Genomic DNA, 15,777 nt, shown 5'->3' with positions numbered 1-15,777 from the left:
TAGCTATGCTTGCCGTAAAAGGCGACTATGCTTGTTTAAGATGCGACTCACGGGATCGAGTGGTTGATGCATGTCATCGTATCCCAATTGCGTAGATCGATGCTCATGATTGTCCAGACTCGATTAACTACAGACCATCATCATATAGCTGGAATATTTCTGAATGTGGCTTTAAACAACAAACAAACAAAACAAACAACGTGTCTTCAGATAGATGGTACAGTGCCATTGAAACATCGTTATGCACAGGCGAGGCGTTTACTTGTATGAGAGTGTACGTATAGATGATTAGTCGGAGAACCAGAACTTGGACAGTCGATGTAGTTGTGAGAACAATTCTTTCGTGATCCCGACGTCCTGTAAGACAAGTGCCACCGACAGAACAGGACACTTATTGCGACATGTTACCTCATCTATATATCGTAATGAATAATGACAGTGGGTATTTATATTTCGGTGGGTGTTTGGGAGGCGAAGTGGTTAAAGTGTTCGCTTGTCATTCTGAAGGCCCGGGTTCGATATCCACCCGGGTGCAATGTGTGAAGCCCATTTCTTGAGTCCCCCACCGAGATTTTACTAGGCGGCGTAAAACTGTATTCATTCAGTAATTTTGTGTGGGATGAGGGTTGGTTGGCTGCACCGGTACGTTGGACTTGAAGGCATTTCAAACCCAAATGTGTTTGGCTGCTCAATCATAGTTGATGATGTATATCGAGGGCGGAAATGTTTGTTCCACGCTCCTAGTGAGTGAGTGAGTGAAATAGTGGGGTTTTACGCCGCTTTTAGCAATATACACGGCGAAGGACACCAGAAATGGGCTTCACACATTGTACCCATGTAGGGAATCGAATCCGGGCCTTTGACGTGACGAGCGAACGCTTTAACCACTAGTCGACCCCACCGCCCCACGCGCCTAGACTGTGCACCAGACATTGTAGAATTTTCCAATTTAATGCTCCTGCAAATTAAATTTATCACTTGCATTTGCAATAGACCAGAGTCTACAAACACGATAGGGGCGTTGGAAGCCCACGGAGCACAGTTTGGCCTCGACGTTGTGCCTTACAAAGTTAAGGTGATAATTGTTAATCTCGAGTTTGCAATTTGCTGCTATCTTACACGGAAACTGATACTATTCCCCTTACGATATCAGCCCCCCTCATATATTAAACCGTCACTCACAGGAACACTGTTTAATTTGAAGGGTTACGTTTGTTTATGAGTGTTTGCAGGAGGATAAGCGAGGGACGTGACGCATTAAGCCGTGATATATGTCACAATGTGAACGTGACAGGAAGTTCGCGACATGGATTACTGACAAATCTCACTTCGATCTCCGCTTAATATTAAAGCCCACTTGCGTTAGAGGTCGTGTATTGATACATTGCTGAATTAGCTTTGCGTTACTATCAGGTCAGCTCGAGTGTGTCGTCATACAGTGAAACCCTGTTAATTCAGACCCCGTCTACTCTGACGGACGATTGCGTTTAGGATCCTCTTTGTATATATAAAACAACAGTGCTATGTACCATGATTTTTTTTGTCAGTGAAATTCTATAGAAGTACGATTTCACCTGAAACTGTACCGTCTGTTTGTTTGTTTGTTTGTTTGTTAACGCCGCACTCTACTATATGACGGCGGTCTGGAAATCATCGAGTCTGGACCAGTGATTGACATCATGAGCATCCATCTACGCAGATGGGATACGATGATATGCATCAACCAAGTCAGCGAGCCTGACCACCCGATCCCCTCAGTCGCCCCTTGACTTATACCATGCTTCCCGTGTTTGTTAAGGGGTACAATTGATTTGCCTTTGCATGTATTTGTGAAAGGGCGCAACGTTATTGCAGGATACGGTTTTCTCGAACACTCGGTATCATCACTGTTAGTGATGCATAAACACATGCTCTTGATATAGTCGGAGTACTACAATAGAACAGAGATGTATCAAGATTATCGTTAGGTTTTGTCGCCTTCGTTTAATGAGACAAGTTAACGTGCACGAGCTGGTCAGTGTATATAGCATACAGGAGTTATGCTCACGTGAGAACGTAGCCGTGATACTGCTTCAGTGCGGGTGCAGTGTCCAATGCTTAATCACCGAATATCACATGGTTATTCAGGCGTTAAATGGGGGCACGGGTAGCCCAGTCGTCTAAGGCGCCGCGATTCGCTGTGCAGAGTTGCGTCCCTTGGGCATGCCAGAAACCTATGATTGTGGGTTCGAATCCCGGTTCGCCCCGATTATGTTTCTAGGTTTGTCAGCACCATACCCGTGCTCGTGGGTCTCACCGAAGTGGTAAATGTCTGAGACCTGTATCACTTCGGGCTTTTCTCCCACATTAAGCTGACACGCCGTGATATACCTGAAATACTGTTAAAAGCGGCGTTAAACCCAACTCACTCACTCACTCAGGCGTTAAATAATCTCATGGCTTTATGAGCCAAAATGAAAAATGCATAGATACACGCGCTATATATATTAATCTTGCAAAGTGGGGTATAAAGGTATATTAGCGAAGCATTAGGTAGTCATTCGCCTGGGCTATTTACAATGCATGCCACCAGCGGTTTTTAAACCTAAGTACACAAAGATATAATCTAGCGTTAATATTTTCATTTAGATAAATATTTAGTTTTAACATTCCGATCCTTGCCAGCCCAGACAGCTCCTGCCTCCTTATCTTGTTATGTGAGGCACGACGGCCGAACAAAGGGTTATATTTGTCCATAAACGAGTTACGCAACAGGTGGCAGTGAAAGGCGTTCAATAACTCAGTAAGACTGACAATAGGTGCTGTGCGTGTGAACTGTCACTGCGCGTCTGGCTACTTTAGCACTTCAAGAGTGAAAGAAACTTTGTAAGTATAGTGGCAACATCTTGGATTAACGATGAGGTTGGTATTTGTTGGGATAATATCTTTGAGTAACATATTGGACGAGTTTGACAACTAATCGTAACATTTTATGGATAAACACTCAATTATAAAATCGTTTTTCCATAACTGTTGTTTGTTATCAGAATGGGTCACTGTTGTCAACAGATTATCGATAGGTTCTGAGTTCAAATGGAGTACAGTCATCCGTTTCATTTGAGCAACCCCGGAGATTCTGAGTTAGATTTGGTCCCCAGCAAATTTTGCTGGTCTTAAGAGGTGACGTAATCTGCCGGGGATTTGGCTCGGTGATTTGGTTGAAAACGTGTCATCATACCCAGACGGTTGCTCATGATATCAGTCATTTGATTGTCTGGTACACCCCGCCGTCAAAGGGATGGAATATTGTTGAGTGCAACATTAAACAACAAACAGACCGCTGAGTCTATCTTAGTTCCGGAGTGTAGCTTAGATGATGTATATCAAATAAGTGTAGATATATAGTAGAATAGGTCTTGTTCACTCACTCACTCATTCACACGGTTGTATTACACGACTCCAGTTAATCTGCCATATGAAAGACTCGTGTGTTGTTTAACTTCTTTTGAGTAGTATATCTGTCAATGCATACTATGAAACCTCATTGATCCGGACGAAACCACATTTCTGGAATCCTGAATAAACGCATTTCCTAATTAACGAATAAGGTGAATGGAGTTTTTTGCGAGGATATTTTAAGCCGTCCGCAAGAGTTCGGAAGGTGAGGTTTCCTGATTAACGTCATCAACACAAACGGAGGTTCGCCATACCCTAATATACAGATAAAACATGACACCACTGACGATGTGAAATGTGGACTATGTTAACGGCAGTGACGAAGAACAGTGTGTATACATCTGTTGTCATGTCACCACTAGCTCTTCAACACATCGAGACACAATACAACATACAGTCTAACGGTCTGACGACGAAACACTGACTCATTCGCAAACTACTCCCGTTACTAACACAAGGAGGTTGTTCGCTTGAGAAAGACAGCCCTGCCTTCTTCTCAGCCTTGATATCACCTGCCCAAGACAGTGGCTGTACCTTAGTTCCTTGCATGGATGAGATAACGCCTGACAGATAAAATGCTAAACCACTTCCCCCAATTGTTTGTCCGTCTGTTAGTCCGTCACTGTCGAAACGCAATATCCCTCAACATGTCTGTGCCATCATTCATATAGCATTAAAAACCTTGACAGGAAATATATATAAAATTATGTGTCTCGTCTTTCGTGTATGTTCTTTTAAAGGTTGCTTCTGTTTTCTTTGCCATATATCCACAGCACAAAGCAAACGTCAGAACACCTTATGGTGCCAGACACTACTTGTGTTTGTCTTGATGTTTAATGCCCCATATGTATTCAAGAGAATGGCACAGCAAGACAATGCCTACTGTATGTTAATACTAACGACGTCATCATAAAAACAACACACAAATCAAGTTGATATGGGATTTTCCTGTATAATGAAAGGACAGGCAAGGACATAGCGTACCGCCTTGACGCAGACCTCTATGTAGTTCGTTTAGCGCCTGACTTCGATGTGAAGATTTGCGTCCTTTAAACGTGCCAGAGCCTATGAACGTGGGTTCAAATCCAAGACTCGCCCTTATAATGTCTTGAGGTTTGTCAGCACTATACCCGTTCTCGTAGGTTACACCAAAGTGGTGAACACCTAAGACTTGCGCCACTTCGTACTTTTCTCCCACGTCAAGCTGGCACGCTGTGATATTGCTGAAACTCTGTTAAACAAAGCTCACTCACACCTTCGTGGAGTGCAGTGTATATCGTTCATAAGTATGTATATTTGAAGTTGTTGACCTCTTGCTCTCGACACCATGGCGGTCTCAACGTAATCCAGTCCGTCGTCGTGTAGTGTTTGGTCTACGTGATGGCATAGAGGAAGACACATAGTGGGTTGTTAAGTGAGCTATTCTCGATATTTCAATACACCTATCGCTAATGCACTATTTCTTTTAGGGACTTTCATTCATTCAGTATTTAGCTCGACTTTCATATTCATGTTAATGACTTGCTCAAATATTTACCCAAGAAGCATAACTCCTGACTATCCTAATTTGTGAAGTCAAGTATGTCCTTAAATGGTTTATGCCCGTCTTTAAGTCTGAAAAGAGCCAATGGTTTTATAAGCTCTAGTGACTATAAACATATTACTTTGCAAATAAGTGACAAAGGAGTGTTGTATTTGTGTAATGGATGTGATGGATAGGTTTTATTGTCATAAACATGTCGCGCTCAAACTTCGGATCCCTGTGTTTTGCAGTTACTTTTAACTTCAATAATGTATTCATTCTTAACGTGAACAACACTGACACGAATGGATCGTGTCTACATGCAACGAAATTTAATTTTTTCAAAATCCTTCTTTCTAAAGAAATATAGCCCATATCATCAAAAGCTCTGGGACATAAATTAATTGCCATCCTATTTCTTGAGGCATATACTGTGTTCATGCTGTGAAATATACACCGGTGGCGATCTATCATTCAGGAATTTCAGCTGCTATAAAATCACAGCTGGCTGTATTTTGATTACGAAGTAGCTGTTAAAGTCACTGGAGCATACACACACTTCTTAATTCTATGTTCTGTTATCAAGGGTGTTATTTCACAATAATTTCCAAGTTAAACAACGAATATATTTCAATATTATCATAACAAAAACAGTCATATGGCAGCTTTTACGTTAACACGTCCGTGTATGTGTCTTCTTTATCTATGTACATATCTATAAATAATATCCCAAAAGAAAACATTTTATGTGTGAAGTTAGTCGTACTATCGACTCTGCTTTTATCAGAGATTTCATGAATATGGATAAGGGTTTTGTGTCTTTTATTTGTCGTATTTGTCTAATGTGAAATAATATGATACGTCCTGTATTACGTATGTATATGGTAAGCACGGGGTCCACCAACAAACCATATATCCAATATGAACTGTTGAAAACCCCATTAACATTATCTATAACAGTAAATCATCAGAGCTCAGTTTGACCTACTTAGGTGAGCTTCGCCCGATTTTCCTCGTCCCACTCGCCGTATCTGAGCATGAATCTCATACTCGACATAGAGCCTGTTCACATACTGTATTGACAATGTCCGGTCATTTGGCCGTCATTGACACACCCTACAGGAAATATGAGTCTATTCAACATGATTTACACGCCAAGAGGTCGGACCCATCTGCAAGTCGCCATGTTGATCTTGGAAGTTTCTTGTAGTTTTGGCGGCCATCAAGGTTGTATTTGACGTAAAACGCCATTGCTTTGTAGCCTGGTGATGTGTGTGTGGTTGGATCAATTCGGGTGTAGATTGGTCCACCAGTCCGTGTGTAACTGACCCCTGGTCTATCTACATCTGACGGTAGTCATTTTGTCAGTACCCCACTTAAAGAGGTCGGTGTATTATACTCTGTGTCAACGCCAGATCTTATCTTACGGTCCTAAGTATCTGCTTATATTGGCTCTTTAAACACCTGATTGTTAGGAGACACAGGAACCGATTCGACCGAGCCCCTTCCCCATCCCCCACGCTCTACATGGCCACACCCTCCCCTTTCATTGACCGCCTATGTGCCAGGGGTAACCTCATTTCCCCCTGTATGCCATGTGTGTTTTCTCGTCTAATGGGGGAACAGGTGGCCAAGTCGACCTCAGCGTCGGAATTCACTACGTAGAGTTGCGTCCCTTAGGTGGGTCAGAATCCTATGTTACAGTGGTAAAACTCCAAAGACCAGCCTTGCGTTGTAATTTCTTCCCACATTAAGCAGACACACCAGTTTACTGAGATACTGTTCAAAGTTGCATTAATCCCAACTCTCTTTCTTACTTCAAGTGTCTGTTCCCCACACGGAATAGTGATCATTAAGTCGTCGTACTTGTCATGTTTAGATCGCGTGTGTGTTTCTCGTAATCGTTGTATATAGATATAAATACCTACATCATGTTAATTGTGAAGAAAATAGGTGGCCAAGTGGTCTGAGTTGCCATACTTTGTGTTCCTTGGGCGCGCGACGATTTGGTGATCGTCGGTTCGAATCCCAATTGGCTCAATTAATACCCTTGTTTTGTGAGAACCATACCCGGTTTGTTGGTCTCTCTAAAGTTGGTGGCTTCGAATATCTGTTCGCCTCGATTTTGTTTCGAAGTTTGTCAACACCACATCCTTGCTCGTGGGTTTCATCAAAGGTGTTAAACGTCCAAGACCTGCATCACATCGGGTTTTCCTCCCACATCGCGATATAACTGGAATACTGTTCAAAGCGGAGTAAATCCCAACTCACTCACTCACTCACCAAGCTGATAACGTCAACGTTCTGCGTGACTTATATCAACGTGAAGCCGGCACGCGCACTGGAAGTTGTAAATATGGGCTGTAAAAAAACCGAACTCACACACCACACGATGTATGTGGATAGTTAATCCCACAGTTCAAAGTTCATTTTTCTACAGCGACTGTGGTCACATTCGTTATGCTTGAGGAGGTAAAGTTTGAACGCATTCTGATGTACTGGAACTACAACCAATGAATATTACACAATGGACAAGCGGTGTCGGACTCACCGCGTCACCTCTACATTCCACATAACAAAGAATAAGGCTATTGCCCGAAACATTTTGATGACTAACTTGTCTAACCTAATATTGATTTAAATATTGCTTACTACACACTTTTAATATGAATAATATATTGCTTACTACACACTTTTAATATGAATAATATATTGCTTACTACACACTTTTAATATGAATAATACATTGCTTACTACACACTTTTAATATGAATAATATAAAAACGCATGGTTGTAAAAGATGTTAGAAATGTGAAATACAACACTACGCGTGGACCAGTAAATTATGTCGTTGTCACGTGAGGTTGTATATGTACGACACTGGGCGGTATACATGTGTGTTCTGGGAGCTGGTTGATATCGGATCCCCCTACACCCATCCCCTTTGTGGGGTTGTTAGTATCGTGTGACGTGGTACAATACGAGCCCCGCGTACCCCGCTCCGGTGCCATGACGCTCATTCCTCAACCCGAGTATCCAGACGCATATCGAAACAATAGCTGTGTAACCGAGGCAGAGAGGAAGCGTGCAGTCATTTTGACAGGTCTGACAGGCCGAACAGAGTCAGCCCTGGTTGCTGTTGTCACTGATTCAATGCACAGGCTTATCTACGTTAATACATACATAATGTGGAATATAGCGCTAACCTGTACAGATACCTTTGCTTATGTGCTGTGAAGTAAATCGCGGGTGTAGTTTATCATGAAATGTGTTGCGAGTTTCTACATTGCTGTGAGATACACTTCCCAACTTTGAACACGGATGCTGAGATATTTCACACTGTTACACTCTAAATGAGTCTCATATTTGAATTATGTGTGGTTTATTTTATTAATGTTGCTGAAATAGTGCTAAGAGCGGCGTAAAACCATTCTCACACACTGACTATTGTATTAATTGCGAAAACGCCATGCTCCTTCATGATATATCCATGCGTATTCATCGTGCAATCTCAATGTGAACGAAATATACTAAGTCCCTCTAGCCTATCAGTTCTGGAAGAATATTCCTTCATGTAAATGTTTGACGGTGACGATCAGGGTAGAATAGATCTTCAGCAACCCATGCTTGCCGTTAAAGGCGACTATACTGATAAGATGCGACTAACGGGATCGGGTTGTCAGGCTCGCTGACTTGGTTGATGCAAGTAATCGTATCCCAATTGCGTGGGTCGATGCTCATGATATAAATCACTGGATTGTCTGGTCCAGACTCGATTATTTACAGGCTGCCGTCGTATGGCTGGAATATTGCTGAGTGCGGCGTAAAACAAACAAACAAACAAATAATGTAAATGTCAACCATTATTTTCAAGTTGAGAAGAAGCTTCAATGCCAAGGCAGAATTATATACCGTTTTCATAAAATCATAAAATATCTGTAAACATGGACCAAACAAAAATCCAATTTTGCGTTGATACAAAATACTGAACACAAATTTAAAATAAACAAATGTACATGTGAAACTGTTCCTCCCTTATCGGGACACATGGCTGAGATAAGGGCATTACTTCTCCATTCATTGTACGTGTCTATTGCATATCAAATATTATTTTATTGCATTATTGTCATGAAAAATTCTTATATCGTCCTCTTTTTTGCAGGCACGGCTCCGTGAATCTCATTTTGTTAAGAATTACATCGCCATCCAACAAGAACTCGATGACCTAAGAGGTGAAACAGATGAGGTCAAGGACATTCGAGAAAAGCTAAATGAAGTTAAGAAATCTCGGGTAAGACGGTTTTATACTTTGTCGTTACCTGGCAGAATGAATGCAGCAAGAAGTAGAATCCTGACGTGTCAGGCCCAAATAAAGATCACGTGACCACAATGGTTGTTCAGTATAGACATCTTAAAGCGTCTGGTATATCTTAAATGTAACTTGATGTTTGTAGTGATTGAGTATGGTTTTACGCCGCTTTTGGCAATATTCCAGCAATATCACGGCGGGGGGACACCAGAAATATGCTTCCCACATTGTACCCATGTCGGGAATCGAACCCGGGTCTTCGGCGTGACGAGCGAACGCTTTAACCTCTAGGCTACCCGACCGCCCTGATGTTTGTAATTATATACGACGGCGGGGTCGGTGTTCATACTTTCGATCTCTGGTGTAACCTCTACCAAATAGGATACGTCATTGATCGTTGTTCATGCTGTCAACATTTGTCTTCGCTAATCGAATATTTACCTGCCGTCGTTGGTTGAATGTTGTGGCATAAAACACCATTCACTCACTCACTTTTTTCTTAATCCACAGGGTCATACACGAGACTATGAGACTGCCGACAATGAGCATTTACGTTTAGAGGTAAGTCAGACATCCCTGACAGATGAACACACTGTATTAACACGTTTCTCTGCTAACAAGCAAGGTCTGTGGCAAGGTGCCATAAAAACATCATCTGTCCTATATCATTCTCGTATATATGTCATCAAAAGCAATTACTTTATTTCTGCATCATTTAATTTTGCAGGATGCTTCACACCAAAGGAAACGTTGCCTAGAAACACTTCTATACGTCAGCGAGGTCGAGAATCTATTTCAGGTAAATATTTATTTGTTTTGCAGTAAATCGTTTAATCTACCATAATGAAATCCTCAATCTTACCTCACAAGGGAAGATCACATCGGCTAGTAGTTAAAGTGTTTACTATTCTATCACAAGGTCTGGTTCGATTCCGAAATCAACTAATCCTTTGCTCGTCATTGACAATTGTAGCTATCCAGAGCGACGATAGACCATATAATGTGTCAATATTTCTTCTCCTTTATGTTCATAAGGAGGATTTATTCTGTTAGTTCATCACCATCACAAACACACAAACACGTCTTATATGTTTGTAAAGCAAGTGTTTGTTTGCTCCACCAACACAAATATTAAAGGCATGCCTACAATAAATTGATCATTTCGACAGTGTCTATTTAATGGAGATAATCTCATTAACTGTAATGTGTACCTTGATATCAGTTTATGTTTTCCGGGATAGGAAATACGCGACAGGCTGTGTATAATGATAAATAAGTACCCAGTCGGTTTCACAGAAACAGTTTTCTTTGTTTAGAGTTTTGAGGTGCGGTATTGTTGAAGTGAAGTAATAACATGTTTGAAAGAACCAAAACAACTTTTTCAAAAGACAAAACTCTGTCTATAAAGAAAGTGTAAATATATTTATGAATTCGACTTTCTGTATTTAATTCTATACAATGTATTCCTTTTTTGCAAACAAGAATTAAATAATGTTTAATTCGGAACCACAAGAGTGATTATTTGTGTACACATGTGGTAAAAGGTCACAACAATTTTGCAAAGAAGCTTTTTTACGTGTTCAAGGAAAAACAGAAACAGCTGGATAAGCACGATCCATTCATCAGAATAGAATAAATATAACAATGATTTGCTCTGTGTGATGTATTTACCGTGAAGGTGTGCTGGCATTTCGTCATGCAGACCTAAGTCCGCTAGCTCTCGTCACCTCCTTCATCGCACAGAGATTAAAGAATTAACATTAAATAGTGTCCTTTTATTAGCGTCTCCAGTTCATCAACACGCGACACACGCAGCTGTGTGTATTGACAGGTACATCGATGAATGACAGCTATATCCTCCGTTCAAAATCTGACGCTTTCATACAGCCGTTGAGACTGACAATGACGGATATTGGCATTAGATTTATAGTCATTGACTACAAAAAAGCTCTCGTTCATTATATGATCATATTGCCAAGGTGTTTTTATATCAATTATGAAAACGGCTTACCATGTGTATAATCTTTGAGAAGATTTACAAAAGTAGTGCACTGTCCTGCTTGCAGAATTTCTGTCAATTGAGAGAAGTAAATATAATGACCAATCGTTAAGTTAACATGCTGAGTTCTTGTCTAGGCAGTGTTAGTTCATTCACACGTTCTAAAAAAATTGATTCATTCGCTTTATCTATGCAATATTCACTCATTCAATATTCATTCACTCAATATCTATGTACAATTCATGCACTCGTACTATACAGTATTCACTTATTCACTATCCATGCAATATAACTCATCCACTGTGCCATTTTCACTCACGATCTATGCAATGTCCATGCATTCCTACCATACAAAATTTCTCATTTCGCTCTATTCATGCAATATTCACTCTCTACCTATGCACGATTCATTCTCTCACTATCTGTGCAATGTTCATTCCCTCACACAATTTAATATTTCTTCAGTCACTCTATCTATACTGTGACAATTCTCATTTAGTATCTATGCAAGAATCATACTTCCACTGTCTTCGCAATGTTCATACGCTCGCACTATGCAAGATGCCTTCACTCGCTCTATCCATACATTATTCACTCACAATCCATGCAAGATTTAAACATTCGCGCATTCTACGCATTATTTGCTCACTATCCATGCAAGATTCAAACATTCGCGCATTAGTTGCTCACTATCCATGCAAGATTCAAACATTCGCGCATTATATGCATTATTTGCTCACTATCCATACAAGATTCAAACATTCGCGCATTAGTTGCACACTATCCATGCAAGATTCAAACATTCGCGTATAAGTTGCTCAATATCCATGCAAGATTCAAACATTCGCGTATAAGTTGCTCAATATCCATGCAAGATTCAAATATTCGCGCATTATTTGCTCACTATCCATGCAAGATTCAAATATTCGCGCATTCTATTCATTATTTACTCACTAACTCAAGCTGCTGTTCCTTAAAACGATCTCCCTATGTAGCTATGGCAATAATGAGCCTTGGCACACATCATCAATAAAGCTGTTATTTAACGTTGACGCTTCATTCACCATCATCATCAATACGTCCAAGTAGGTGTTATTAACAGTTTAAGTAGCGGGTCCAGCGACTCGGAGACAGAATTTCCTTGAAGACGTTGACGCTTCATTCACCATCATCATCAATACGTCCAAGTAGGTGTTATTAACAGTTTAAGTAGCGGGTCCAGCGACTCGGAGACAGAATTTCCTTGAAGACGTTGACGCTTCATTCACCATCATCATCAATACGCCCAAGCAGGAGATGTGATTACTGTTTACTGTTTTTCTATAAACAACAACACGTTATTCAGCTTATACTTAGACTAGTACCCGTGTGTAAGAAAGTATAGCAATAATAATATGTTCAGTGCAGATCGTGTCAGAGTGAGTGAGTGAGTTGGGTTTAACGCCGCTTTTAACAGTATGACAGTTATATCACGGCGTGTCAGCTTAATGTGGGAGGAAAACCCGAAGTGATGCGTGTCTCAGACGTTTACCACTTCGGTGAAACCCACGATCACGGGTATGGTGCTGACAAACCTAGAAACATAATCGGGGCGAACCGGGATTCGAACCAACAATCATAGATTTCTGGCGTATCCAAGGGACGCAACTCAGCACATCGAATCGCGGCGCCTTAGACGACTGGGCCACCCGTGCTCAAGATCGTGTCAGAAACGACACATAGTAGAAGTAAAGAATGGTGTGATTTGATACGCTAGGTGCCACAGGCGACCTGTTCAATAGAGTGACAGACCAGCCACTGACCCGTCTATCAGACCGGCAACTGATCCATCCATCAGTCCAGACACTGATCCATCCATCAGTTGTAGGTTTTCTATAGTGTATTGTACAACATCACTCCCCTTCACCGGGGGACGGCACAGCGTTCAGCGAAACCGCCACGGCTGACTGACAGTGCGTGAAGCTCTGACAGACGCCGATAATTCGTGTTTTACTATGACGGGTGCTGTGTAGATGGCGTGTATTCAGATTTGCTGATCCATCCATAATCTGTAATCGTTCTTTACAACAACGTGAACATTTATTAATACGATCATACGCGATGTGTCACCGTCACGGTACTCACAACCCCAGAAATCTAAGTAAGGCGAAGGAATGTCCAGAATGCAAACAATAAACACAACAATATAATTTTTTCTTATTTTTTGTCTTAATTGTTTTAACAGAATGTCCAGGCTGACTTCGAGGACCGAGCTCTGTATCTCAGCAACCGACGGAAGGTGTTCGAGAGCGTGTATAGAGGGGAGGACATCGCAGAGGCCTCACGAATGCACAGAGTAAGGACAGTTCACTGCAAACACATCAGGTGCAAAATGGAACATAGTGCAATGGATGTAATACCCTGATCGATTTCCCATCTGGGGACAAAGTAAAGCTTTCCTATTTTCCTATCCCATTTCTGGTGTTATTATGATGATGATGATGATGATTATTATTATTACTATTATTATTATTATAATAATATTGCTGGACTATTTCTGAAAGCAGCGTTAAACCATATTCACTCACTCTGGTGCCGTGGTCGTGATGTTGCTAGAGTCGTGTTCAAAGCGAAAGTCTTATTCATACACTCTATCACTTTAAAAGTGCGCAGGGGTAACCTACTGGTTACGTGCCCAAATGGGTACAATGGGTGAAGTCAATTACTGGTGTCCCCCGCCGTGATGATGCTGGAATATTGCTAAAGGCATCAGAAAACTATACTTGCTCATTCACGCAGAAAATGTCTTTATGTTCCAAGGGATCATCTCATATCTCAGTACAGACGCGACCAACCCAATAAATACCTGTTTTATTGTTTAATGTGATGCGAACATCAATTGCACGTGCATGTATATTGCAGGATTGCGTGTACGCTCTTCGTCACAGCTGGGCGTGGCTCTCCAACCTGACACAATGCATGGAAGTGCACCTCAAGAACGCAGGAGAATTCCATCAGGTAGGGGCGATAACTCTTGACGAAGTCGTCCATGAGGAATGCTGATACTCCCAAAAAAAATTCATGTTTATATTAGTGACATTAATTTATTTGTGGTCAAATGTAACCAAATGTCTGTATGTCCTCAGTTCCATCACGACGTGAAGCACTTGGATGAAGACATGCACACTTTCCTACAGTGGCTGAATACTGAGGTGTTCCGGAAGCAGGTGCAGACACGTGACCCCGAACTAATGGCGACTCACTTCCGGGTAAGATATCCAATCATGACAATGATAATTACACACATTGATTAGAGCTGACAAAGACAAATTCTGACACAAACATCCATTTCATATCTTGCCTTTGCATGTGTTTGTGATGGTGCCACCGGTGGGGCAGAATACTTTCGCATTTTCGCGAACACTTGGTGTCATCACTGTTCGATAGTGATTCATAGCAACTTGCTCAAGATGTGGTCGGTCTCGTAAAATCGACTTTTAGAACAGATTTATGATTCTGGAGAAGGTTTTGTTGCTTTATCTGTAACTTCTGGTTGTGTAACACTCAATGGAACATATTCCGTATGGCAAAGTTAGCTGAATGAAAGACAATGACAGCGAAAAGTTGGCAGAGAACAGACCAATTTGCAAATTGAAATGTTGCGCACCTTGACCTTATTCATCCGTGATTTCAGGATACGTACGATGTATCCAATGAACGTAAACTTTCCTTGACTTGTCAAGAAAACATTACGGATGATTTCAAACCACATTACAAGATGGCCGTATTTCCTCCAGGTGATTACAAACCAGCTTCTAGACTACCAAGGCCGGGTGGAGCGCCTGTGTGAGAGAAGCAAGTCCGTGTTCCCCATCTACTTCCGTAAAGAGCTGCCTCCTTACCCGCTGAAAGCCACGTCCCTAGTCACCTACACACATCAACAGGTACGTGCCTTCGTGGAGGCTCACCAGAGACCCTCTTCATCTACGGATGAAGACTTTCAGACGTTTTCTGTCCCTTTTAAGATAAACCGTTATTTGATATGGTAACGACCTGTTATTCCAGATTTCCCTGGAGAAGGATGAGGCTATCACAGTCATTGACAACTCCGACCCAGAAAGATGGCAGGTAGGTCGGTAATAATGAAAATAATAATAATAATAATAATAATAATAATAATAATAATAATAATAATAATAACAATAATAATTTTTATAATAACAGTAATGCTAATGATGGTGCTGCTGCTGAAGATAATAATACGAATAATCATGATACTAATTAGAATTGATAGATAACTTTTCGGATGTTTATTTTCCCTATAAAAAGCACGTGGACGCTTTGTATACTTTTTACCTTGTGTAATAATAGGAGTGCTACAGACCAGACTTTCTGTTGTAGGTGAAGACGTCTGCCGGCCACGAGGTAGAGGTGCCCGCTATCATCCTTGTCATCCCGCCTCCCGACCCCAAGTCCTTCATTGAAGCCCAGAGGTCGGTGGTATTGCCAGTCTCAGCACCTACTATTATGTTT

At 41.3% G+C, this 15,777-nt stretch overlaps 1 protein-coding gene across 7 annotated transcripts in view; it reads left to right on the top strand.

Annotated features, from left to right (window-relative positions):
- Window positions 1–15,777, top strand: part of LOC124114728 (dystonin-like) — a 117,594-nt gene that overhangs the window by 41,212 nt on the left and 60,605 nt on the right. For all 7 annotated transcript variants that reach the window (XM_046475477.2, XM_046475456.2, XM_046475485.2 and 4 more), the window contains 9 exons: window positions 9,120–9,248; window positions 9,777–9,827; window positions 9,994–10,065; window positions 13,490–13,600; window positions 14,167–14,262; window positions 14,391–14,513; window positions 15,042–15,188; window positions 15,310–15,372; window positions 15,646–15,737. In XM_046475477.2, coding sequence (XP_046331433.2) covers window positions 9,120–9,248; window positions 9,777–9,827; window positions 9,994–10,065; window positions 13,490–13,600; window positions 14,167–14,262; window positions 14,391–14,513; window positions 15,042–15,188; window positions 15,310–15,372; window positions 15,646–15,737 — 884 coding nt within the window. The remainder of the gene's footprint in view (window positions 1–9,119; window positions 9,249–9,776; window positions 9,828–9,993; window positions 10,066–13,489; window positions 13,601–14,166; window positions 14,263–14,390; window positions 14,514–15,041; window positions 15,189–15,309; window positions 15,373–15,645; window positions 15,738–15,777) is intronic.

The sequence above is a fragment of the Haliotis rufescens genome, unplaced genomic scaffold (assembly GCF_023055435.1).
Source record: "Haliotis rufescens isolate VD_foot unplaced genomic scaffold, xgHalRufe1.0.p SCAF_4, whole genome shotgun sequence".
In the NCBI taxonomy this organism is placed as follows: domain Eukaryota; kingdom Metazoa; phylum Mollusca; class Gastropoda; order Lepetellida; family Haliotidae; genus Haliotis; species Haliotis rufescens.
Note: the sequence above shows the minus strand (reverse complement) of the source record. Positions and strands in the feature narration are given on the sequence as shown.